This window comes from Rhinoraja longicauda, chromosome 20 (genome assembly GCF_053455715.1).
Source record: "Rhinoraja longicauda isolate Sanriku21f chromosome 20, sRhiLon1.1, whole genome shotgun sequence".
Lineage (NCBI taxonomy): Eukaryota > Metazoa > Chordata > Chondrichthyes > Rajiformes > Arhynchobatidae > Rhinoraja > Rhinoraja longicauda.
The window spans coordinates 18,788,823-18,816,541 of record NC_135972.1 but is presented as its reverse complement, the minus strand read 5'-3'; the positions used below and the strand labels follow the sequence as shown (position 1 = coordinate 18,816,541).

The 27,719-nt window shown below is 43.4% G+C and overlaps 1 protein-coding gene across 3 annotated transcripts; it reads right to left on the bottom strand.

Annotated features, from left to right (window-relative positions):
- Nucleotides 1-583: 583 nt before the first annotated feature.
- LOC144603604 (protein mono-ADP-ribosyltransferase PARP11-like) lies at nucleotides 584-22,820 on the bottom strand. 3 transcript variants are annotated; one of them, XM_078417075.1, is made up of 8 exons: nucleotides 22,677-22,820; nucleotides 18,831-18,988; nucleotides 16,913-17,033; nucleotides 13,761-13,836; nucleotides 6,068-6,140; nucleotides 5,858-5,988; nucleotides 3,367-3,518; nucleotides 584-3,250 (listed from the first exon to the last, which is right to left on the bottom strand). In XM_078417075.1, exons 2-8 carry the CDS (start codon nucleotides 18,948-18,950, stop codon nucleotides 2,955-2,957), a joined length of 969 nt encoding a protein of 322 aa, XP_078273201.1. In that variant the 5' UTR covers nucleotides 18,951-18,988; nucleotides 22,677-22,820; the 3' UTR covers nucleotides 584-2,954. The 3 variants fall into 3 exon arrangements, with proteins under 3 accessions (XP_078273201.1, XP_078273203.1, XP_078273202.1); XM_078417077.1 differs by having other exon boundaries at nucleotides 584-3,216; XM_078417076.1 differs by having other exon boundaries at nucleotides 18,831-18,961.
- Nucleotides 22,821-27,719: the final 4,899 nt, after the last annotated feature.

The window sequence follows — 27,719 nt, the reverse complement described above, 5'->3', positions numbered from 1 at the left end:
CTTGATTAGTACGGGTGTCAGGGGTTATGGGAAGAAGACAGGAGAATGGGGTTAGGAGGGAGATAAATCAGTCATGATTGATTGGCCATAGTAACTTGGTGGGCCGAATGGCCTAATTCTACTCCTATTCTTTATGACCTTATGACACATCTTGCATCTTTCTCAACTTCAAGATGTCCCCGGGAAATTTATATAGTCATAATCATACAGCACGGAAACAGGCTCTTTGGCCTTATGACCCAAGTGGATATGAAGGCAACGTTTAAGGGGCATTTAGACAGGCAGATGAACAGGCAGGGAATGGAAGGATACTGACCATGTTCAGCCAGATGGGATTAGCTTAGATTGGTATCATGGCTGGCATGGATTAGGTGGGCCAAATGACCATGTCTTGTGCTGGGATGAATTGTGTACCTCTGTTTTGAACACATTAAAGATTCTGCTTTAAAAAAAGACACAAAGTGCCGGACTAACTCTGTGGGCCAGCTCATTTTCCAACAAAAGGTCCAGTATGTTCCTTTCTCGGACTGGACAGCATGACAATCCTTTTCCAGTTTTATTGTAATTTTTATTTCTTACATCTGAAATATGTACAAAGAAATATGCATGCTTTTGCATCCCAAATATCAGAGGGCATTTCATTGCCCTCCCTTTTAACCTTTTCTCATCTACATTAACCTATCGGCTTGTGAATCTATTAGTCATAGAGTGATATAGCAAGGAAACAGGCCCTTCGGCCCAACTTGCCTACACCGGTCCCACCTGTCCGCGTTTGGCCAATATCCCTCCAATCCTGTCTTACCCATGTACCTGTCTAACTGTTTCTTAAAGGTGGAATAGTCCCTGCCTCAACTACCTCCTTTGGCAGCTTGTTACATCTACCATCCTTTGTGTGAAAAAGTTACTCCTCAGATTCCTATTAAATCTTTTCCCCTTCACCTTAAACCTGTCTTCTGGTACTTGATCCACCTACTCTGTGCATCTACCTGATCTATTCCTCTCATGATTTTATACACCTCTCGAAGATCACCCCTCAGCCTCCTGCGCTCCAAGGAACAGATTCCCGGCCTACTCAACCTCTCCCTGTAGCGCAGACCCTCTGGTCCTGGCAACATCCTTGTAAATCTTCTCTGTGCCCCCTCCAGCTTGACATCTTTCCTATAACATGGTGCCCAGAACTGAACACAATACTCTAAATACAGCCTCACCAACGTCTTATACAACTGCAACATGACCGTACAACGTCTATACTCAATACTCTGACTGATGAAGGCCAATGTGCCAAAAGTCTTTTTGACCACCCTATCTACTTTCGACTCTACCTTCATGCCCCTGCACTCCTAGATCCCTCTGCTCTATTACATTCCTGCGAGCCCTACCATTCACTGTATAGGGCCTGCCCATGTTAGACTTCCCAAAATGCAACACTTCACATTTCTCTGTATTAAATTCTATCAATTATTCCTCAGCCTACCTGGCCAATCGATCAAGAACCTACTAATCTTGCCATGTACGTTCTCATCCAAATTTTAAATGAGCTCTTCCTACAGTAAGCATTTTTCCTTTGATCGGTTGTTCTTTTCCATAACAATTTTTAACTGTAATATTCTACATCCCTTATTTCTATATCACATATTTCATGCTTTCCCTTATTTCAATACACAGAACCTGATCTAACTCTGCCCCTGTCCTCAGTGACTGGACACACATTCACTGAAAAATCTCCTTCCCTTGTCTCTGAACCAGTTTTCAGTGGGATTCTGTTAATACGATCATTGTCTCCAAATAAAAGTACATTAAAATAGTTTAAATTCTTTACAATGATACCAACATCAGTCCAATTTCTGTTCAAATGTAACCAGTCTATTTTAATGAGGTCTATGAGTGTTTTTTTCTGCATTGTTCCCATTTGAAGGTACTTACATTAGAAAAAAATAGCTGGATAACAATAAGCAATATAGAATAGGAGAACATTGTGCTGTCAAAATGAAAACCTCATGGAACTTCTGATATGCAGGTTTATAAATGATAAGCTAAAGATAACAGTGCAATGCCCAAATCTTTGCTCTTCATGTGTCTTTTCTCTAACCAGATCATCACCCGACGGACTGCGCGGCAGAAGGTCGCTTCCCAACGGGCCGCGGTTCCAGCCACGCCCGACAACAGGCCTGGCTCGCTGCTACAGTAATGACAACCAGCCTGGGGAGGTTGCTAAAGACCCCGGCCTCTGCTCACCCCGTGGACCGGCGAGGAGGGAGCTGGACAGAGGGCCGGTAAGCAGACTGCCGACAGGAAGCAGTGCTGGGGTTCGATGGGTAAGAGGGCCGCCGGAGGCTGGCCCGCAGCCCAGGGCTCGGCCCAGCGGCCCACAGTTGGGTCCCAGCTGCAGGCCAGGCTCACTCGAAGAGAGAAGGCCGCCGAGTCCTGAGCGGCATGGTGCATGGGAAGAAGGTGGGCTTCAAGCAGCCTTCTTGCTCTATGTCGCAATGGGACAACATTGGGAAGATCTGACTAGAGAAAAGACACATGACCAGCAAAGATATGGGGATAAGGCAATGAAGGGAATCACCACAGGGAGTGCAGGACTCCTTCGCTCTCAAGCATCGTACGACGAGGAATCTTATCTTCAATATTTCCAGGTTTTAAAGTGCAGATTGGATATCAACATCAGATATTCTGTGCATTAACTCCCACAAATACAAATGATCTCCATGTTCATGCCAAGGATATTTGCAGATGCTTTATCTGCAGAGAGAAAAGTCCCAGGGAGCATATTAACCAGTGCAAATGAGCTGTTAAGACCACCTCGCTTGTACTCATTATACAATTGCAAGAGAGTGAAAATGAATCTCTATGTTTAAGGAAATGGTTAAACAGCATGTCACGGTATTATTTAATGTGTTTTTCCATTTCAATTTCCCAGATAATTTGAGCAGTGATTTCTTCATTTCTGTTTAACAGAAATTAATGAGATATTCTGGATAAATATGGTTGGCATCAAATACTACAAAAATCTTTGGATTCCATGTATTGTCCACACAGCTGTCATACAAGTTCACTAGACTTCCATCTTTGGAAGGAGGCCGAATAAATTTGGCGTCTCCTGTAACATATTCACCCACAAGAACTCGAGCCAGAAACATTGTTTTGAATCGTGGTTTCCACTGATGCATCTGCAAGGCTCCCTCAAACTTCTTATCAGCACGGCAGTAACGGCTGGAGTACAAAGAATCACGAGCAAAGTAAGACCCTGCATCAAAAATCAATATATACTTCAATTTAGTGCTAATTCTTAGGATCGAGAATTCATCAAAATCGTCAATTTTACTTCACGAGTATGCAACTCCTGGTGAATTACTGGTTTACCTTTTCCATAAACTGTAGCATGGGCTCCATTTATTCTCCAGTCAAAATTCTGGGAACATATCGCTTCTACAAACTCATTGCTTGTACCATGAAACAGCATTCTTTCATTCACTTCTAATCCATTTCTCATCTTCTTCAAATGGACCTTTTTTCTGAAAAAAGTGAAATATTAATAGTCAGATATCAGTTTGAAAAGATTAAGATTAGAATGCCTGGATTTATAACAGTTAATTCAACATGCACCAGGCCAAGGATGCTGGTCATACTGAAACCATGGACATAACTGACCAAGTTTGTAACATCTCTTGCCATCCAAGGTTCCCGAACTTTGCCGTTCTTGTGTTTCTCCTTCACAGGAACATGTTTAAATGACTCCTTCATAACTAAAGTAAACTTGTCCAATAACTGCCACTCCCAATCTACTCTCACCACACCAGCTGCCGGGATGGTGGAGGCAGATACAATAGTGGTATTTAAGAGGCTTTTAGAAGAGCACAAAGGTGTGCAGGCTGAGGAGATTAGTTTAACAGACATTTCAGGCGGAAGAGCCTGATCTTGTACTGTACTGTTCTATGTTCTCTGTGATCCGTTTGATGGAACTGCACTGTAGGCCCCCCAAATGTTAATGGGAATTAGAAGGGCAAAAATCCAAGGGGCATCACAGATAGGTGTTGGAAAAGTAGAGTTGTAATATGTTGTAATGGACACGCTAGATGCAGGAAACATGTTCCCAATGTTGGGGGAGTCCAGAACCAGTGGCCACAGTTTAAGAATAAGGGGTAGGCCATTTAGAACTGAGATGAGGAAAATATTTTTCACACAGAGTTGTGAATTTGTGGAATTCTCTGCCACAGAAGGCAGTGGAGGCCATTCACTGGATGCATTCAAAAGAGAGTTAGATAGAGTTCTTAGGGCTAGCGGAATCAAGGGGTATGGGGAGAAGACAAGAACGGGGTACTGATTGTGGATGATCAGCCATGATCACATTGAATGGCGGTGCTGGCTCGAAGGGTTGAATGGCCTACTCCTGCACCTATTGTCTATGTGTCCATGTATCTAAGAGATGATTTTAACCAGGGACTAGTAATCATAATTCTGTTTGTTTTTAAATTGTTACTGACAAAGGTAGAATTGGTCTAAGTAAATTGGAATAAAATTTAATTTTACTCCATTTAATTTTAATTATATTAGATAGAAACTTTTAAAGGTTGACAGGGAGAGGCTGTTAGCAGTTGAAGGATGTCTGGCAAGTGGGAGACTTTTAATAGTGAGACAGGAGGAATTCAGGGCTAGCATATTCCTATTATTAGAGTGCAGGAAACACAGGTAGGAATAGAGAATCCTGACTAATGAAGGATATTGAGGCTCTGGTAGGCGAGGTCTTAAATGAATACTTCCCGTCTGTATTTACTGTGGAGGTCATAGCAACTAAGGAATTCACCTTTTAATCTGCCATCATTATCCCTCAACTCAAAGAACCAGCCTAACAGCCCCACTTCCTCTTGCTCTCCAAAATCCTTTGCAGTTCTGCTTTACCAAAGCAGACTCATTAATCATGGAATTTCACATGTAAATTCATCCACTCTGTTTCTCCCCAAGCAGCAAGGTGGCACGGTGGCGCAGTGGTAGAGTTGCTGCCTTACAGCGCTAAAGACCTGAGTTCGATCCTGACTACGGGTGTTTGTCTGTATGGAGTTTGTACATTCTCCCCGTGACCTGCGTGGGTTTTCTCTGAGATCTTCGGTTTCCTCCCACACTTCAAAGACGTACAGGTTTGTAGGTTAATTGGCTTGGTAGAAATATAAATTGTTCCTCGGGTGTGTAGGATAGTGTGTGTGCGGGGATCGCTGGTTGAAACGGACCCCGTGGGCAGAAGGGCCTGTTTCCGTGCTGTTTTGCTAAAAACAGTACATTCATCTTGTGTGACAAAGATAATTTTCCTGTTTGTCTTTGACAATAATCATCATATTCACCTTCTTCATTGCCATACCAACAATACCCAGCTGAATTGGACTGCACCCAAATCGGTCCATTCTTATTTATCCAGTCATACCCATAAAATTACTCTTCAATCATTTCTGTCGCACCATCTTTGGTGTCTTAAAAAAATCCTTCCCTGCACCCCCGCCCTAATTTCCCCACCATAAACTGCCCCTCAGCACCATTATTTTAAAATATGTACATTTGGAAATTAATACAAATGTTACTCAGCTCAACTGCACTATAAACTTTACTCCAACATGAGTAATAGATAAGCAGACCAATGAGATCCTGATGAAACATTGGTATAAGCAGTCATTGACATGAACAGCATAGAAAATGGATATTAAATTTTGGTGCAAGGCAGGAGAAGGAAATTCTCGCCCAAAATGTTCACATCCGTACAGAAAATTGCATTAGACCATTCTAATCATCAGCAGGTAGATTCTCCTCAAAAAGAAATGGTGTACATAACATCTGAACACAATAATATGACAAGCCTCAGTATTACCTGCAGTAGAACTCCCACAAGTCTAAATTCTGAATTCTTTGAATTTGCGTGATTTGGTTCTGATCCATTGTTTGTCCAAAGAGTTTTGAAACTTCCTGATATTCATTTGAAGCTTTATGCAATGGACAAAGCTAAAACAGAGGTTATATTTTAAATTGTAGGTTAGGATGCATGTATAGTTTCTGAAATCAGCAACATGAAATGGCCTACCTGGTAAGGTTTATCTCGATCTATATTCTCCCAATGCAAAGGGATGGGAATTTCTTCATTTCCACATATAAAACTTTGAAAGATGTCAGAATAAACAAAAATTAAAGTTACCATTCAATCCTATAAATTGATGAAACCAAATTCTTATATATATATACACATATATAAACAATCATCCTCACATATCTCACATTCAGTGTTCTAAAAGTCTTTTTTTTTAAAGATACATTTAAAAAACCTTTCTGCATTTGTGCAAATATTTATGCTACCAGCAAATAAACTTTGGTTTAGCTTACAGAGTATTTTTCATTGTGAGTTTGTGTCTCACAGTTGAATTAACAACTTTCATTACTGAATGGTCAACTTTAATTTCAAGGTAATTTTACAGTATAATGCTGCGTCTTTCAGCTGTGGTGAGGTCTTGACTGCCTATGAATACTAACGTTGTCCTGAGATGAATAGTTGAGTCAGATCAAGTGTATCCCAGGACGTTATGGAAAGCTGGAGAAGAAGTTTCAGGGGCCCTGACAGAATATTTGTATTATCTTTAGTCACGGGTGTTGTAATTATACTCAACTCTACCACTTCATCTGGGAGCTGGTTTCATTTAACCACCGCCCACCATGTGAAAAGGTTCTCTCTCAGGTCCCCTTTAAATCTTTCCCACTCACCTTTGACTGATGGTCTCTAGTTTTAAACTTCCCAAACCAAAAGATTCACCAATTACCTTATTTCCCCCCCCTCCCCTCATGATTTTAAATACCTTTCCTTAGCCTCCTTCACTCTAGGGAAGAAAGTACCAGCCTATCAATTCTCTCCTTTAACTCAAATCCTCCATCCTCATAAGATCCTTGTGAATCTTTTCTGCACCTGCTCCAGCTTAAAGACATTGTTCCCTTAGCAGGGTAACCAAGCCTGCACACAATTGGTACTGTAACAACATTTAATGAACATTTGGTCAGGTACATGGATAGGAAAGGTTTAGAGGGATATGGGCCAAATATGGTCAGATGGGAATAGTGTAGATGGGGCATCTTGGTTGGCATGGGCAAGTTGGGCCAGAGGGCTTGTTTCCATGTTGTATGACTATGACTCTAATAGTGCGATCTCACCAATACTATGCACAGCTGTGACATGATGTACCGATTCAGCGTGGAAACAAGCCCTTCAGCCCACGTCGACCATTGATCACTAGTTCCATGTTATCCTAGTTCGCATCCTACACATTAGGTGCAATTTGCAGAAGCCGATTAACCTACAATCCTGCAAGTCTTTGGAACGTGAGAGGAAACTGGAGAAAACCCACGCTGTCACAGGGAGAATATACAAACTTTACACAAATAGCACCCGTAGTCAAGATCAAACCTGGGTCTCTGGGGCTGTGAGCTCTTGAACTCAGTGCTCTGCCCACTGAAAGCAGGTGTGCCAATCACCATCTTCATCATCCTGTCTACCTGTGACAGCACCTATGTACTTGTACCCAGAGATCGCTCTGTGCTACAATAACCAAGACCCTACAATTCACTGAGTAAGGTCCTATCCATGGTTTAACTTTCCAAAATACCCTACTTTGCACTTGTCCAATTTAAATTCCATTTGCCATTCCTCGGTCCACATTCCCACTGATCTAGATCCTATTGTAATCTTAGAAAAACTTGTTCACTGTCTCCTATACCATCACGTTTGGTGTCATCTGCAAACTAACTTACTATGCTGACTACATCTTCACCTAAATCTTAATGCAGATGATGAACAACAGTGGACCCAGCACCGATCCCTGTTGCATGTCATTGGTCATTGACCTTCAATTGGTAAAATAGCCTTCCATTACCAATTTCTGACTCTTTCCACCAAAGCAATTTTGTATCCCATAGGCCAGCCAACCCCGGATCTCATGTCATATAACCTTCTGGACTATCCTAATATGTGGGACCTTGTCAAAGGCAATGCTGAAGTCCAGGTTAGCAACGTCCACGGACCTGCCTTGTCAATTCTCATGGTCATCTCTTCGAAAAGCTCAGTTAAATTGGTGAGACATGATTTCCTATGCACAAAGCCAAGCTGGCTATACCGTATGTGTCCTTAACTTTGTAACTACAGGTAGATCCATTCTCTGAGAATCCCTGCAGTCTCTTGTGTCTCTTTCCTGCTTGAGTTCTTTCTGCTTCCTTTACACTCTGACTGTTTTCATCTTCCTAAACCTTACACATGCTTCCGTTTTCTTTTTGATGAACGTTACAATCTCTCTCTCATGCAAAGTTCCCTTACCTTGCCATCCTTATCACCTGTCCTTACTGGAACATTAAAGTTCTGAACTCTGATCATCTGGTTCCCTCACATGTTAGATGCTTACATGTCTATGCAGTACAAATCTAAGACTAAATGTGGAACTTTTTCAAAGGCTTTGTGAAAATCCAAATTCACCAGTAATTGGTTCTCCCTCATCCAATCCATCAGTTACATGCTCAAAAAACTCCAGTAGATTTATCAAAAATGTTTTCCTTTCCAGAATACATTTCAAGCACATCATCAGAGAATGAAACGATAGAGATCAAGTGCAGACCTATGGTATTAGTTTTGGTTGGCATCATGGTTGGCATAGACATTGTGGGGCAAAGGGCCTGTTCCTGTGATGTACTCTTCTATGTTCTGTAAAATACAGGAAAATGTAATTAACCAGAATGGTATCTTGGTCGGCATGTACATTGGGCCAAAAGGCTGGTTTCTTTGCTGTATGACTCTATGTCGACAGTGTCTAATTGCAATGATATTTTCCAAATATCTGTTATCATAGGCTAGCATTTACCCTACTTCTGATGTTATTGTTCCAAGTTTTCTTTTAAATAATGTGGTTATTTTACCATTCTATAATCTTCAGAAATTGTTCCATTATCATGTAATTTTGGCAACAAATGCATCCACTATTTCCCTGACTACCTTTTTTGTTCTGTGGGTTGGAGATTATCAGGCTCCAAGGATATATTATCTTTCAGTGCCATTAATTTCTCTCACACCTTTTTAACGAATACTAATTTCCATTAATTCCTCCTCTTCATTACACTGTCGGTTCTCTAACAGTTAGAGGCATTGAATCAGAGATTCATATAGCATGAAAAAAGGCCCGTGAGCCCAATATATCCATATCAGTCAACAGGTACACAGAACATAGAGCAGTACGGCACAGGAACAGACCCACGGTGACTGTGTCAACCATAATGTTGATTTAAATAGCATATCTACCTACACGGTCTCTCGCCCGATATTCCTTGCCTGTTCACCTGTCTGTCTAAATGCCTCTTGAATGCTGCTATCACATCTGTTTCCACTACGTTTCTCTGGCAAAGAGCTCCGTGTACCTACCACTCTCTATGTGAGAGTGCCTCATAAACTAGAGCAAAGTGTTGCATTCTGAAAAGTTACAGATGTACATGATTGTAAAAATGCACTTGGAAGTATTGTGTGCAGTTCTGGTTGCCTGGCTTGAGGAAGGAGATCATTAAACTAGAAAGGGCACAGGAAAGATTCACATGGAACTAGAGTATTTGAGTTACAAGGAGACGCTAGATAGGCTGGGGGTGATCTAACAGAGTCATATTCATAGTAGTCATACAGCGTGGGAACAGGCCCTTCTTGGGGCCCAATTTGCCCATGCTGACCAACATGCCATGTCTAAACGAGACCCACCTGCTTGCGTTTATCCCATATCGTTTGAAACCTATCCTATCTATGTACCTGTAAAAATATTTTTTAAATGTTGTGATAGCACCTGCCTCATCTACCTCCTCTGGCTGCTCGTTCCATATACCTACCACCCTTTATGTAAAAAAGCCGTCCCTCGGATTCCTATAAAATCTTTCCCTCCTCACCTTTATTGTGACCTCCGGTTCTTGATTCCCCCTATTCTGGGTAAAAGACTGTGCATTTACCTAACTATTCCTCTCATTATCTTAAACACCTCTCTAAGATCACCCCTTATCCGCCTGCACTTCAAGGAATAAAGTCCTAGCCTGTCTGATCTCTCCCTTATAGCTCATGTCCTGGCAACATCCTCATAAATCTTCTCTGCAGCCTTTTCCAGCTTAACAACATATTTTCTATAACAAGGTGACCAAAACTGGACGCAATACTCCAATGTGGCCTATCCCATGTCTTGTACAACTGTAACATAACCTCATAACTTATATACTCATTACTCTGAATGATGAAGGCCAACGTGCCGAAAGTCTTCTTGACCAACCTATCTATCTCCTCAGCCATTCATTGTGTATGAACCTGCCCAAGTTAGACTTTCCATAATGTAACCTCACTCTTCTCTGTATTAAACCGCATCAACTATTCTTCAGCCCAACTGCCCAACCGATCAAGATCCTGATGCAATTTTTGACAACCATCCTTGCTATCTACAATACCACCCACTTTAGTGTCTGCAAACTTACTAATCATGTCTTGTAACGTTCTCATCCAAATCAATGACAAAAATGGCAAACAGCAATGTCCCCAGCACCGAACTCTGAGGCATACCACCAGACACAGGCCTGCAGTCTGAAAAACTACCTTCTACATAAAATCATGAGGAATATGGATAAGGTGAATGGTCACAGAGTGGGGAGTCTGAAACTAGAGGGGGATTGTTTAAAGGGGACCTGAGGGAAACTTTGTTTACACAGAATTTCCACAGAATATAGAACATTCTCAAGGGGGAGTGACACATTGGCACAAATAACATGGCTAGGAAAAGGAATGAGGTTCGGCAAAATGAATACAGGGAGATAAGCAAAAGATTAAAAAGCAGGGCAATTGACACACATGGAACTGCAGATGCTGATTTACAACAAAAGATACAAAATGCTGTAGTAACAGTGGGTAAAGCAGCATTTGAGAACATGGATAGGTGACGTTTAGGGTCGGGACCTTCCAGACTCAGAACTCTGAGACTCAAGTCTGAATAAGGATTCCAAACTGAAACGTCACCTATCCATGTTCTCCACTGATACTGCCTGACCCGCTGAGTTACTCCAGCACTTTGTGTCTTTTTTTGTTAAAAAGCAAGACCTCGAGGCTAGTAATCTTTGGATTACTTCCCGTGTCACATGCAAGTGAGGGAAGGAACAGGAATAGATCAAGGTGTGGCTGAGGAATTGGTGCAGGGGGGGAAGAGATTCAGATTTTTAGACCATTGTGATCTCTGTTGGAGCAGACATGATTGTGCAAGAAGGATGGGGTGCACCTGAACTGGAGAGGGACCAATATTCTTGTACAGAGGTTGGCTAGTGCTACGGGAAGGTTTAACTAGTGGCAGGGGGGTGGGAACTGGAGTAGAAGATCACAAATGGCTGCTGGGAAGGCACATATTTGGACCAGTAAGTCTCAAAGGAAGGACAGGCATGGAGAGGTTAATGAATATCATGAAATTGATGGGCTGATGTTTATTTCAACACAAGCAGTATCGTGAGTAAAGCAGATGAACTTAGAGCCAGGATCAGTGCTTGGGACTATGATGTTGAGAACATTACGTAGACTTGGGTTTCGATCTTTCATACACGTTAGACAGGGGGTAAAAGAGGTGGAGTTGCTCTACTGAACAGAGATAAGGGCATGGCTGCACTCAGAGAGGACATATGGGAAGGTTCATCCATTGAGGTGATATGGATAAAGCTCAGAAATAAGAAACGTTCAATCATTCAGGATTGTACTGGAGGCCCCCCCCCCCCAATGGCCAGTGAGATATGCAGGCAGATTACAGAAAGATACAAAAGCAACAAGTTTGTCAATGTAGGTGATTTTTAACTTCACCTTTATTAACTGAGACTTACTTTGTGCAACAAGGCTTAGACGGGCCAAAATATATGAGGAGTATCCAAGCGGATTTTCTAAAACAGTATGTGGATAGTCCAACTTGATGAGGGGCCATACTGGGCCTGGTATTGGGAAACAAGCCTGGCCAGGTTACAGTTGTTTGAGTGGAAGTGCATTTTAGGGATAGTAATCACAACTCCATAAGTTTTAAGATTATTTTGAATAGGGAGAATTGTGGAGCTTGGGGGATGGAACTAAATTGGAGTACAACTTAATTAGGCAGAAGCTAGGGAGAGTAAATTGGGAGCAGTTGTTATTGGTTAAGTTCCATCTGACATGTGGGAGTTATTTAAAGGCCAGTTGATCGAAGTTCAGGATTGGCATGTTCAGTAAGGAGCGATAAGGATGGCAAGGTAAGGGTCCTTAGATGGTAATAGAGGTTGTAAAATTGGTCAAAGAGACAAAGGAACTGTCTGTAACGTTTAAACAGATGAAATCAGACAGGGTCTTTAAAGCAAGTAGAAAATAATTCATGTGGGTGATTAGAAGTGCCAAAATGAACCCCAAATGTCTCTGGTAATTTTGGATTAAATTAAATCCCAAGGCTTTTTATATGTACGTTAAAAACAAGAGGGTAACCAGGGAGAAGATAATACCACTCACGGATAAAGGAGGGAATTTGTTCTCGGAGTCTAAGGATGTAGGTGAGGTACTAAACAAGTACTTTGTACCTATATGCACCACGGAGAAGGATATGGGTGATACCAAGAGAAGTGTGGACTTTCCTTAATGCAAGAGAATAATAGTGCAAAACTGAAGAATGTAGTGCAACCAGAACAAAGTCCACAGTAGACCATGTGAAGGAAGGAACTGCAGATGCTGGCTTATACCAAAGATAGACACAAAATGCTGGTGGAACTCAGAGGGCCAGGCAGCATCTCCGAAGAAAACTAGATGGTGTTTCAGCTCAGAACCCTCCTTCAGACTCTATAGTTCAGAGTGTTTGTGTCTAACTTCACCAGAAAATCATATTTGCTGAGGTTAGTGTTGTGCAGTGTTCAAGCCTGATGGTTGCTGGAAAGAAGTAATTCTTGAACTTGGAGGTCACAGTTGTCCGACTCCTATGCCTTCTTCCTGATTTTATCAATGAGATGAGAGTGCGGTGGTGAGAGTCTTTAATGATATTGGCTGCTTTTTTGAGCCAGTGCCATCTGTAGATCGCTTCAATAATGGGTAGGTCAGTACCCGTGATGGATCGGGCAATGTCTTCCACTTTCTGCAGCCTTCCTCATTCTTGGGCGTTCGAGTCACCGAACCAAATGCAGACAAGTGGGACTAATTCAGGTCGGCAACCTATTGCTTGGCATGAAAGAGTTGGGGTCAAAGGGCATATTTCTGTACTGTGGAGCTCTATGACTATCCCCCTTTAAACATTCCCCCTCTCACATGATGCAACCAATAAGTATGCTTTGCACAGTACACCTGTAGAGGTTCGATGGTGTATTGGCGACGTACCAAATCCCCTCAATCTTGTAAGGAAGTGGAAGTGTTGATGAGATTTCAGTGTGATTGTATCAATATGTGATCATTTTAGAGAATTGTGATCATCCACCGTATACATGGATCCCATGTGCCTTAATCTACAATACCATTTCATTTACATTATCCTCCCACTTAATTCCTTACAAAATGCATCACCTTCCACTTTCCTGATAATGGTCACAAGAGACACAAGGAAAACTCAATATTCTATTTGAACAGTGCTTTCCATGTTCAGTGAAACAAATCAATAGATTTGTAGGTTTTACTAAATGGTGGAGCAGTCTACCTCCACAGATTTCATCTTTATCAATGAGTAATTGCAATAATTTGATTCCTATAATGAATCATTACTGACCTGAAAGCAGTGACAGAGAAGACGGCACGAGTTACAGGCCGCTGCTTGCCAGTTGCTATATTAGTTTGTTTCATTGCTGCAATACAAACATATTATTTTATTTATATGAGCAATTTGCTAGCGTTAATCCAGATTTGAACATGACAATTAATGCGTCATTATGGCAGGTGTAGAAATTATACAGATTTTTCGAGAGATAAAATTAATCAAGATTACATTGTGGAAGTTGGGAAGTCATGTTACAACTGTACAAACCAATGGTGAGATAACACTTGCAGAATTTGATAGTTGATAGTGAGGTAGATTTTCAAAGTCTACAGAGAGACTTGGGCCTTTTGGAAGGGTGGGCTGAAAGATGGCAGATGGAGTTTAATGCTGATAAGTGTGAGGTGCTGCATTTTGGTAGGACAAATCAAAATAGGACGTACAGGGTAAATGGTAGGGAATTGAGGAATGCAGTGGAACAGAGGGATCTGGGAATAACTGTGCATTGTTCCCTGAAGGTGGAATCTCATGTGGATAGGGTGGTGAAGAAGGCGTTTGGTATGCTTGCCTTTATAAATCAGAGCATCGAGTATAGAAGTTGGGATGTAATGTTGAAATTGTACAGGGCATTGGTGAGGCCGAATCTGGAGTATGGTGTGCAGTTCTGGTCGCCAAATTATAGGAAGGATGTCGACAAAATGGAGAGGGTACAGAGGAGATTTACTAGAATGTTGCCTGGGTTTCAGCACTTAGGCTACAGAGAGAGGTTGAACAGGTTGGGTCTTTATTCTTTGGAGCGTAGAAGGTTGAGGGGGGACTTGATAGAGGTTTTTAAAATTTTGAGAGGGACGGACAGAGTTGACGTGGGTAGGCTTTTCCCTTTGAGAGTGGGGAAGATTCCAACAAGGGGACATAGCTTCAGAATTGAGGGACAAAGGTTTAGGGGTAACATGAGGGGGAATTTCTTTACTCAGAGGGTTGTGGCTGTATGGAATGGACTTCCGGTGGAAGTGGTGGAGGCTGGCTCGATTTTATTATTTAAGAGTAAATTGGATAGGTATATGGATAGGAGGGGATTGGAGGGTTATGGTCTGAGTGCAGGTAGATGAGACTAGGTCAGGGAGAATGGTCGGCGTGGACTGGTAGGGCCGGACAGGCCTGTTTCCATGCTGTAGTTGTTATATGTTATATATGTTAATTACGTGCAGTCTAGTTGCCCAGCTATAGGAAGTATAACATTAAGCTGGAATGGCTGCAGAAATTATTCACTGGGATGTTATCAGGACTGGAGGTCTTATTGGGACTTTTTTCTCCATCGAGCTTGGGAGTTGAGGGATGACCTCATGCAGGCATCAAAAATTATGAGAGGCATAGATAAGGTAAAATATTCACAGTATTTTTCTCAGGGTTGTGGAGGGCCAAAATGCAAGATAAGAAGGGAAACATTTAACAGCGAGACACACAGAACTGCAGATGCTGGAATCTTGTGTAATGAAGAGGCAATAAGGAGGGTCAATGAAGCCGAATGTTTGTTGTAATTGGCATGAATTTCAACAGGGCTCTTGACAAAGTTCCACATGACAGGCAGTTATGACCCAAAACTGAATGGCAAATTGGTCGAGAACTGGCTCAGTGGCATGAAGCAGAGCTTAATGAGTGAATTATTAAGGCTCAATATGTAGCCCTTGAGCTTATTGTTGTGTATATTAATGATTTATATCTAAATGTGGAGGGTATAATAAATAATTTTACAGCAGCTGGAATAAAGACTGAGGTTGACGATGAGGGGGAAGGGGGAGGAAGCCTTTAACCGTAGAGCGATATAGACGGTCTGGTCAGTATGCAGTAGAATGACATACAAAATTTAATCCAGAGAGCTTGAGCCAATACATTTGGAGAGGTGGAAAGAGGCAAATGAATATGTAATAAATTAGATGATAATGAGAAGCAAGGAGGACTTCAGAGTACACAACATGCAGACATGGTTGAAAGTTGGGCAAGATTAGCAATTCCACATTCCAGCGTATCTGACATGTAGCTTAAGGTGAGAGGGGAGAGATTTACGAAGGATCTCAGGGGCAACGTTTTCACTTATAGGGTAGTCTGTATCTGGAATGAGCTGCCAGGGGAAGCTACAGAAACAGATACAGTTATGACTTTCAAAAGACATTTGAACTGATATATGGACAGGAATGGTTTATAGATTAATAAAGTCATAGGGCTATGCAGGATGGAAACAGGCCCTTTAGTCCAACTCGTCCATGCCAACTAAGTTGGCATATTGGGCTAGTCCTATTTTCCTGCATTTGGCCCAAAGTCCTCAATAGTTTCTTTCAAAGTGGCTGTTGAAATATCTTTTAAATGGTGCTATTATTCCTGCCTCACCAATTTTCTCTGGCAGCTTGTTTTACATATTTCCACACCATCCGTGTGGAAAAATTGGCCTTTGGGTTCCTATTAAATTTTCCCCCTCTCACCTTAAACCTATGCCCTCTAAATCTTGATTCCCCAACCGTGGAGAAAAGACTGATTGCATTTAACCTATTTATGTCCCTCATGATTTTATGCACCTCAATACAATTACCCCTCAGTATCCTACACTTTGAAGCTTCTTCCTGTTAAAGTTGCTTGTGTTATATATTTTACACAGAGAGTGGTAGGTGAAACATACTGTCAAGAGTGATCGTAGAAGCATGTACGATGGTTGCATTTACATTCTATAGATAGGCACATGGATATGTAGGAAATGGAAGGCTATGGATCACATACAGGCAGATGAGATTAATTCAGCATCATGTTCGACACAGGCATTGTGCTGTAACATTCTACGTTCCATATTTCATGTGTTGTTATATGACTGTACAAGGCATATTAGCACAGAAAATCCTGTCCTTATACAGAACCAGCATAGAAACAGATCTTCAGAGGGTAACTCGAGAAACTTTTTTGCTATCCGCCGTCTGACAATATTTCCTCTAGTCTGCTTTATTATAGATCCCCAGAGATTAATCTTGGTTTTTCAGTGTATTCTTTGTTCCAGCTTAGTTTTCAAGCATTTTAATTTTCAATTTAAAACACCAGTTTTGCAATGGCACAATGATTTGTTTTTGTAATGTCAATTAGCTGATTCATGAAAAGAAATACATGCAGGAGACAAAGAAAACTACCTTTAAAATCTATTGTGTAGTTGTATTTTGCAGTGGAAAATGAAAAACTGCCATTGGTATTCATTCTGAAGATTCTTTCGATATCTTCGCTGCTTACAGAATGTGGAATACTAGGATCCTTCTGAAATAAAAAGAAAAATGTCTAAGAATACAAAACTGATGTTAATATCTTTTAAAAAAATCTGTACCATGTATGGGCAAGTAAAAATGCACCAAGAATGAACCTTACTAGAAAAAAGCTATAGATTTGACCTTTTGGAAGACATTTGGTTGGAAATTAAGTTTAAAAAATAGTTGCATGAAACCTTCACTTTTAAGATGTACATTGAAAAAGATTTATAGATAACAAATTTAAAAACTAATATTAAATTAAAATTAGATAATGAATAAGCAGAAATTGGCAATTGAATTGGTATATTTTCCTGACAGTTCTTTGAGTTATAGTTAAACAGTTTTTGTACCCTATTGGCTAGCTTGCCCTGGAATCCATGTGATCTCACCTTCCAGATCAGCCTGACATTCGCAACTTGTCGAAGGCCTTGCCAAAGTCCACGTGTTGAACTTCTAGACAAGATGCCCCGTTTTTACTCAAGAATGAATGATCAACAACAACTTGTTGAAGGCTTGGATTTGAATGTAGGAGGTGTGACAAGCAAGCTCGAGGGTGACACAAAGGTTGGTGGCGTGAATGGTGAGGAAGGCCATCCAAGGCCACAGTGAGATATAGATCAGATGGAAATTTGTAGAAAGTATCCTGACTCGTTGCATCATCAAGTACAGTAATTCCAACGGACAGGAATGCCAAGGGCTGTAAAGAGTGGTGGACTCAGATTGGTCCATTGCAGGCACAACCCTTCCATCTTCGAAACCATCTACATGAAGTGCTGCCTCAAGAACCTGGTATCTATCATCAAGGATACCCACCATCTGTGACAGGTGGAGCCAGATGGTAAGCGAGGTGGATGTGAAAGGTGAACTAAGGGAGATGATATCCAAGTGGGTAGGCATGAGGATGATGGGCAGATGGAACAAGCCAGGAGAGGGTCATAAGTAATGAGAGTGCAGGGATGGAAAAGAAGAACAAAGGAAGAAGGACCATGTTTGGATTGGTGGGAAAGGAACACAAGCGTATGGAAAATTCAAAGTTCATAGCATTGTGCTGTAGGGCCTCGCAAGTGGATTATGAAGTGATGTTCTTCTTGTTTATACTTGGCCTCACTCTGGCAGTGAAGGAGGCCGAGGAAGTACACGTCAGTGTGGGAATGGGAAGGTGATTTAAAATGACATGCAACAAGAAGATCAAGATGACCATTGCGGACAGGGCAGATGCTCTACAAAATGGTTACCCAGTCTATGTTTGGTTTCACGAATGTGGAGGCGGTCACTTTGTGAGGACCAAACGCAATAGACGGGTTGCAGGAGGAGCACGTGAATCTCCATCGATTGATTTTGAGTACCTCTTTAGCAAAAAAGCTGTTTTTTTGTTTGAAAATACAATGCTAATTTTTTTTAAATTAAATATAAAAATCACATCTTAGTTACTGAATTTGTCTTTTCTAATTAATCAATAATTTGATACGAAATTCTGTTTTCTGTAGGGATCTCCTGGTTTGCACCTTTTCGACAAAAATACACATCAAAGAAGAATTACTCATTAGAAGTATGGTTTGTGTCAGCATTAACCAGAAAATTATTTATTTTTTGCAAAGATCAAATTAAAATCCTGCTGACTGTAAATATTGTCAAACTATATGATAAGCACGAAAGAACAAAAGTGGCTAAACTGGGTGTTTTGTTAATTCTGATTACAGGCACGAAAATCAAATCTGAAGACGGTTTTTGGTCTATCAAATTTTCAATCAAACATGGCTCACATCATTTAAACAGTCCACAAATAAGAATAAGAATAAAATAATACCTCGTATGTGTGCCATTTTCCACATTCACCCAAGTAGTACCAGTTCCACTGTGTATCAGATGTGTCCATTTCTTCCACAGTCGCGTCTTCCATCATTGAAGGAAACTCTTCACCCGCCATTGTTTAAATGACTGCACGCCAAAATTAGAACATAATTTCTGAGTTAACAAAAGGAAAAATCCATCAAGATTTTATGCTTCTCCATTAAACTTCTCAAACATCTGCTCCAAGGTGGATTTTTATTTCAGTTTCAAAGATTTATAGAGTTATATAGCAAGGATATAAAGCCCTTTGGCCCAGTTTGTCCATGCTGGTACAGAGCAGTGGAGCAGCAGTGGCTTTGATGCCAATGGCTTTGCTTGGTGGGTGGATCCTGCAACGCAGCTCGCACCACGGGCCTTATGGCCAGGTTAAGAAATCTGCTCTTATGACAACTTTGACTTGAAAATGGCACCAAAACCTGTTGACTCTTGTATACTGTCTCAGCGCATTATTCCAATACACTTGTAATTAATCTAACATTGTGCTTATGTATAGTAATACTTTTACAGAAATGTATGCTAAAATTAATTTTACATGTGAACCACAAAACCATTGAAACCTTTCCCATCCCACCTTAAACCTATGCACTCTAGTTTTACACTTCCCTGGAAAGATTTATGCCCTCACGATTTTCTAAGCTCTAGTGGAATATAAACGTCTAGTGGACCCAGCCTCTCTTTATCTTCCAGACCTGGTAATATCCTCAAAAATCTGTTTTATGACATCCTTCCTAAAGCAGGATGAGCAGAATTCTACGCAGTACTCCAAAAGAAACTTCGAAGAAGGTTCCCAACCCAAAATGTCAACTGTCCATTTCCTTCCACAGTGGCTGCCTGACCCGCTGTTCCTACAGCGCTTTGTTTTTCGTGAACAGAGAGGTAATGTTTAATTGTAGTTTTGACAAGAGTAATTTTTTTTTAAAACTCCACATAAGATTTACAAGGATGTCCTTAGAGTTGCAGTTGAAACCACTGGCAAATATTGAACAGTTTGGAGCTCATTCCTCCAGAAAAGAGAAATGCCTTAAAATTAGATACAAAATGCTGGAGTAACTCAACAGGACAGGCAGCATCTCTGGATAGAAGGAATGGGTGATGTTTTGGGTTGAGACCCTTCTTCAGACTGAGAGTCAGGGGAGAGGGAGACACAGAGATAAGGAAGGGTAAGGTGTGAAAACGAGACATCAAAAGAGATGCAGTACAAGGACAATATAGAATGGATCATTGCTAGCTAAGTGAAGGTGACCACAAAGCAAACAGGAATAAAATGTAATTGGGGACAGTCATACAGGTCGGAGAACTGGGAAGGGGAAGGATGGAGAGAGAGGGAAAGTAAGGGTTACTTAAATTTAGAGAAGTCAATATTTATACTGCAGTAAACTGCCCAATCGAAATATGAGGTGCTGTTCCTCCAATTTGCTCTGACAATGGAGGAGGCCAAGAACAGAAAGGTCGGTGTGGGAATGGGAGGGAGAGTTAAAGTGTTTAGCAACTGGCAGATCAAGTAAGTTTAGGTGGACTGAATGGAGGTGTTCAGCAAAACGACCAAAATGGAGGTGTTCAGCCAATATATAAAGTTATCACGGTGTTCTTCTGGGTTTCTGTGATTAATCCGTTTCCACTTGTGGTGATCCAGATACAAGGTAGGCAATAACACATGGTAGGCTGCTCTGGAAGGTTAGATCACATGGTAGAGGAGAGCTAGCCAATTGGATAAAATTGGCTTCATAGAAGGAAACGGAGGATGTTGGTGAAAGGTTGTTTTTCAAACTGGAGGCCTTTGACTAGTGTTGTGCCTCAATGGTGTTGGGCCCATTGCTGTTTGTGATTTATATACACGATCTGGACGAGAATGTACAAGGCATGTTTGCAGATGACACCAAAGTGGGTGGTGAAATGTTACAGCAGGATCTTGAGCAGCTGGGCAAGTGGACAGAGCAATGATTATTGGAGTTTAATACAAATAAATGTGAGGTGTTGCATTTTAATTTCAGTTTAGTTTATAGTCACATGTACCAAGGTACAGCGAAAAGCTTTTGTTGCGTACTATCCAGTCAGAAAGAAAGACAATACATGATTACCATCGAGCCATGACAATATCAGGGAATAACATTTAGTACAAGGTTAAACCAGCAAAGTCCGATCAAGGATAGGCCAAGTGTCACCAATGAGGTAGAGAGTAGTGGACAGATCAGAGAGCACTGCTCTCTGATTATGGTAGGATGATTTAGGAAGTCTAACCAGGGCAGGACCTTCACAGTAAATAGCAAAGCTCAGGAGAGTGTTGTCAGAGGGATCTATGACTGCAGGCACATCCTAGTTTTTCACTTGGGGGCAAGGGGTCACTTGGTCAGAGGGATCTATGACTGCAGGTACATCCTAGTTTTTCACTTGGGGGCAAGGGGTCACTTGGTCAGAGGGATCTATGACTGCAGGTACGTCCTAGTTTTTCACTTGGGGGCAAGGGGTCACTTGGTCAGAGGGATCTATGACTGCAGGTACGTCCTAGTTTTTCACTTGGGGGCAAGGGGTCACTTGGTCAGAGGGATCTATGACTGCAGGTACGTCCTAGTTTTTCACTTGGGGCCAAGGGGTCACTTGGTCAGAGGGATCTATGACTGCAGGTACATCCTAGTTTTTCACTTGGGGGCAAGGGGTCACTTGGTCAGAGGGATCTATGACTGCAGGTACATCCTAGATTTTCACTTGGGGCCAAGGGGTCACTTGGTCAGAGGGATCTATGACTGCAGGTACATCCTAGTTTTTCACTTGGGGGCAAGGGGTCACTTGGTCAGAGGGATCTATGACTGCAGGTACGTCCTAGTTTTTCACTTGGGGGCAAGGGGTCACTTGGTCAGAGGGATCTATGACTGCAGGTACATCCTAGTTTTTCACTTGGGGGCAAGGGGTCACTTGGTCAGAGGGATCTATGACTGCAGGTACATCCTAGATTTTCACTTGGGGCCAAGGGGTCACTTGGTCAGAGGGATCTATGACTGCAGGTACATCCTAGTTTTTCACTTGGGGGCAAGGGGTCACTTGGTCAGAGGGATCTATGACTGCAGGTACATCCTAGATTTTCACTTGGGGCCAAGGGGTCACTTGGTCAGAGGGATCTATGACTGCAGGTACATCCTAGTTTTTCACTTGGGGGCAAGGGGTCACTTGGTCAGAGGGATCTATGACTGCAGGTACATCCTAGATTTTCACTTGGGGGCAAGGGGTCACTTGGTCAGAGGGATCTATGACTGCAGGTACATCCTAGTTTTTCACTTGTGGGGGAAGGGGATTCCCTCTCCTCCTACGGGTTGAATTATTTGTACCATCTCTCCGAAGGAAGAAAGCTGTCCCCTGGACATTCTCACACCGTTTCTTCCAGGTAAGCGAACTCGCCATCACCTCTGAAGAAGGGTCTCGACCCGAAGCGTCACCAACCCCTTCTCTCTCCAGAGAGATGCTGCTGCCTGTCCCGTTGAGTTACTCCAGCATTTTGTGTGTCAATCTTCGTTAAACTAGCAGTTCCTTCCTATTCAACTTATTGGGTCTTGGGATTCCTACTCTCCGGGGCAATGTGCCTTCTTCCCCTTCTCTTTTAGGAAGGGGATTTAGTTCCCCTTTCTTCCTGGACCGGAGGTTTGTTTGGCTGTTCCCGCTCGGTGGACGGACGCTCACTCGCCGGCACAGCCCGAGCCCGAGCCCGAGCCTGAACCCGTCTCACATTCGCCGGCAGTGGTCCGACAAGCGCGAAGTAAAGCCGATCAATCGGTGGCAAAGGCGGAGCCAGGGACCGGGGGCCAGCGCTCACCTGCAGCCGCCCAGGCCGCAACGGCCGTTGCTCCAGTTGCCGGGTAACTCCCGACCCGGGGCCCAGTCGTCGCTTCCTCCCAACGCTCGGCCGAAGCCGATCATCCAGCAGCGCGTCGGTCACAATAAAAAACCCCGCGCACAGCGCCGCCCACCGGCGCGGAGGTGGAATCACGTGGCCCTGCCCGCCTGGTGGAGTCATGTGGTCTTGCCCGCTGGGGTGGAGTCACGTGATGTTGCCCACTAGGGTGTGGTCACTTGGCCTTTGCCCGCACGGTGGGTCACATGACCTTGCCCGCTGGCGCGGAGGTTGTGTCATGTGGACGCCCGCAGAGGGAGGTCCCGTGGCCTTGCCCGCGGAGGGTGGTCCCATGGCCTTGCCCACTGGGGTGGAGTCACGTGATGTTGCCCACTAAGGTGGGGTCACTTGGCCTTTGCCCGCACGGTGGGTCACATGGCCTTGCCCGCTGGCGCCGAGGTTGTGTCATGTGGACTTGCCCGCGGAGGGTGGTCCCGTGGCCTTGCCCGCGGAGGGTGGTCCCATGGCCTTGCCCGCGGAGGGTGGTCCCATGGCCTTGCCCACTGGCGCGGAGGGAGGTCACGTGGCCTTGCCCACTGGTGCGCCTAGGGTTTGTTGGAAACTGAGTTACTGAGTCTTCCACCACATGAGCCTTCCACCACATAATCCTCTGACATTTCCACCACCTCCAATGGGATCCCACCACTAGCCACATCTTCCCATCTCCACCCCTTTCCGTAGAGACCGTTCCCTCCGCAACTCCCTAGTTAACTCTTCCCTTCCCACCCAAACACCCCCTTCCTAGGTACCTTCCCCAGCAACTGCAGGAGATGCAGCCTGTTCCTATACCTCCTACCTCAACTCCATCCAAGGACCCTGACAGGTGAAGCAGAGGTTCCTCACGTCATCTACTGTATCCGCCTCTAACCTCATCTACTGTATCCGCAGTTCTAGGCGTGCCCCTTTATGTCGGCGAGATAAAGCGCAGTCTGTGTGATCGTTTCGTTGAACACCTTTGCTCAGTCCATCTTGGCTTGATCTCCCGGTTGCTAAACATGTTAACTCTCCCTCCCATTCCCATACTGACCTTTCTCTTTCCCTCTCCCCTCACTCTCAGTCTGAAGAAAGGCCTCGACCCGAAATGTCACCCATTCCTTTTCTCCAGAGATGCTGCCTTAAAATTGGAGTTACTCCAGCATTTTAAGTTTATGTTCATTTGATGGAACCTGTTTCCTGCTGATGTGACTAAACTGTGTTGGGTTGAGTAGGGGGTAGAATGAAACTGGCTTCAATACCAGAGGCGACAGCTGAGTGGACAAAAATATACCATATGGAGTAAAACAGAAACTGGATCAATAGTCAATAGTCGTTTATTTGTCACATACACATAAATGTGTAGTGAAATGAAAAATTACCCGCAGTTCAACAATAAGACCAATAAGAATAATCAATAAAAATGCAATAACACATACAATCATAAACTAACACCAAACAAACAAAACATCCATCACAGTGAGTCTCCTCCAGTCACCTCCTCACTGTGATGGAAGGCCAGAATGTATTTTCTCTTCCCCTGCCGTCTTCTCCCGCGGTCAGGCTGTTGAAGTTGCCACGTCGGGGCGGTCGGGGCTCCCGACATTGAAGCGCCACGCCGGATGGTGAAAGGTCCGCGGCGGGCCGACCCATGCCCCGCGATTCGGGGCGGGTGAAGACGCTGCCGCTGCCGCTGCCGGAGCTCCCGATGTCGGCCCCCACCCAGGGGCCTGCAGGCTTCCGACGTCCTCGCGGCCCGTGGCCGAAGCCTCCGGAGACGAGTCACAGCCACTCCCGCAGCATCCGAAAGCAGCCAGCGCCGCAGGTGGTGAGTCCGGGCCGCGGGCTCTGCAAACCAGAGCCCAGATGGTCCTAGCCGGAGCCCGCCAGCTCCAGGTGCATGGCCGGTGGTAGGCCTCAGCGGGAACCTAGACACGACCCAGAAAACAAAGGTCGGGTCTCCGCTCGGGAGAGACACTTTTACAGTTCCCACCCCCCCCACACATAACACACAACCGCAAACACTACATCATATTTAAACTACAATTCAGACAAAAACAATAAAAAACAAAATGACAAATGGACCGCAGGCAAGCCGCAGCTGCGAGGGCAGCGCTGGCTCCTCCTCCACGTCCAGAGGACAGACTTTTTTATTTATTAAAATGTGAAAGGTTGGCTAGTGTTTGCATGAAAGGGACCCCAATAAACAAGTAGGTCGATGGAGATGCAGCCAGCGATGGAGTAGAGATTAATGGTAGCCTTTTTACCAGGCTGACTGGGGCCACCTCCTTCACAGCTTTCTCCTCTATGCTCCATCAGTCTGGAAAAAGGTCCTCCAGCATTTGAGTTGTGACCTAGTCATATTCCCTGGTTAGTGGCCCTGATTGGCTCCTGTTACATGGAATGTAGTGTTTTAATATTTGTGGCCCTTATTTTAAGTTGCATTACAATTTACTAAAAACAGATAAGTGCTGGAGTAACTCGGTGGCTCAGGCAGCATCTCTGGATATCATGAATAGGTCAAAGGAACATGGATCATTGAAGGGTCCCAACCCAAAACACCACCTATCCATGCTCTCTGGAGATGCTGCTTGACCCGCTGAGTTACTCTTGTATTTTGGGTTTTGTAAACCAGCATTTGCAGTTCCTTGTCTATATGGATAGGTAATGTTTTGGGTCGGATCCTTCTAACTGATTGTTTAGGGGTGGAGGGGGGGGGTGGGGGGGGTGGAGGGGGGGGGGGGTGGTGGCGACGTGTGAAGGAGGGGAAAGCTGGAATGGGGGAAGGGCAATGTGAAGCCTGGCAAGTGATAGGTGGATACAGTTGAGAGGAGTTGACAGGGTGAACCTCTATCTCACCTGGAAGGACTTCTGGGGTCCCTGGATGGAGGTGAGGGAGCAGGCATAGGGGACAGGAATCTATTTATGCCTATCGGACCCAGTCTGAAGAAGGGTGTCGACCCGAAACGTCACCTATTCCTTTTCAACTGGAGATGCTGTCTGACCCGCTGAGTTACTGTCAGATTTCTGTGTCTCTCTTCAGTTTAAACCAGCACCTGCAATTCTTCCCTACACATCCAGTACAGGGTAGCTAGGTTACATTCAATTGCCTTTATTTCAATAAGTCTTCACAATAATCTGCTAAAAATTAATCTAGTTAATGTAATCTAGAGTTCGGGATTAATTACGAACGTTTATTGGGTTGCACAACCTTCTCAGGAAAAGTTATTACCAAACGAATCCTCAAGCATACTACATACTGCAAGCAGTCTATTTAGATGTTTCCAGTAGAGGGCAGTAATGTTACATGCTGTTGCCATTATTTCAACAAACCTTTGCAATAACCTGTTGTAAACTAGTCTAGCTCATGTAATTCATGGCGGTGTACCGTTTGCTCACGTTTATTTGTTTCTACAACCTTCCGAGAAAATATTATGGCCAATAGAATTGAAAAGAACTATAGTGACAGCAAGCAGTTCAGTTAGCTAGTTTCAATGCCTTCAGTCTGAAGAAGGGTCGACCCGAAACGTCACCCATTCCTTCTCTCCTGAGATGCTGCCTGACCTGCTGAGTTACTCCAGCATTTTGTGAATAAATACCTTCGATTTGTACCAGCACCTGCAGTTATTTTCTTATGCTTCCAATACAGAGTAGCTATGTTGTAAATTAGTTTATTAGGTACTAAATTAGTGTTTGTCATGGTGACGGTTCGATTGGAAACATTTAGTGGGTTGTTTAACCTTCCTGGGAAAAGTTATTGCCAACTGTATGAATATACAGTGCACTTTGTTGCAATAAATCCAGTTAGCCGTTTGCAGTTGCAGGGTAGCGAGGTTACATTTAATTACCTTTATTTTAACAAACCTTCACAATAATCTGCTGTAAACTAATGTAGCTAATCTAATCCAGGATTCGTCAAGCTATGTTACATTCAATTACCTTTATTTAAACAAACCTTCACAATATCCTGTTGCAGACTAGTCTGGTAGATGTAATTTATGGTGACAGATCGATTGGAAACATTTACTTGGTTGGACAACCTTCCTAGGAAAAGTTATTGCCACCCATATGAAAACATAGTCTACTTGGTAGAAGAAATCCACTTAGCCGTTTCCAGTACAGAGTACCTAGGTTACATTCAATTGCATTTATTTCAATAAATTTTCACAATAACCGGTTGTAATCAATTATCCCGAACCGATTGGAAACATTTATTTGGTTGTACAGTTTCCCTAGGAAAGGTTATTGGCAACCGAATCAAAAAAACATTCTACATGGTCTAGATTCCTATGCAGAGTCCCAATGTTACATTCAATTGCATTTATTTCAACAAACCCCCGCGCAATAATCTATTGTAAATTAATCCAGTTGATGTATTTCATGGTGCGAGCTCGATTGGAAATGTTTCTTTGTTTGTAAAACCATACTAGGAAACGTTATTGGCAAACATAAGAAAACACTGTCTACTTGCTGCAAGCAGTCAATTTAGGTGATTCCAATACAAAGCAGCTATCTTACATTCAATTGCATTTATTTCAACAAACCTTTGCAATAATCTGCTGTAAACGACTCCGGTTGATGTATTACAATTTACATCAGAGGTTAGAATTTACCGTCAGAGATTATGGGGAGAAGGCAGGAGAATGGGGTTAGGTGGGAGAGATAGATTTTTCCATGATTGAATGGTGAAGTAGACTTGATGGGCCGAATGGCCTAATTCTGCTCCGATCACTTATGATCTTACTTGCATGGCACAGGATCGATTGAAAACTCCCGGGGGGGGGGGGGGGGGGAAGGGGGGGGGGGGTGGCAGAGGGAGGGGGGAGTGGGGGAGGAGGGAGTGGGGCGGAGGGACAGGGGAGGAGAGGGTGCTACACCAATGCAGGAGAGGCATCCCCAGGGGAAGGGGGGAAGGGGGAGAGGGGGTAGAAGGAGGGGGAGGGAGAGGGAGGGGGGAGCGGGAAGTGGAGGGAGGTAGGGGGAAGGAAGGGG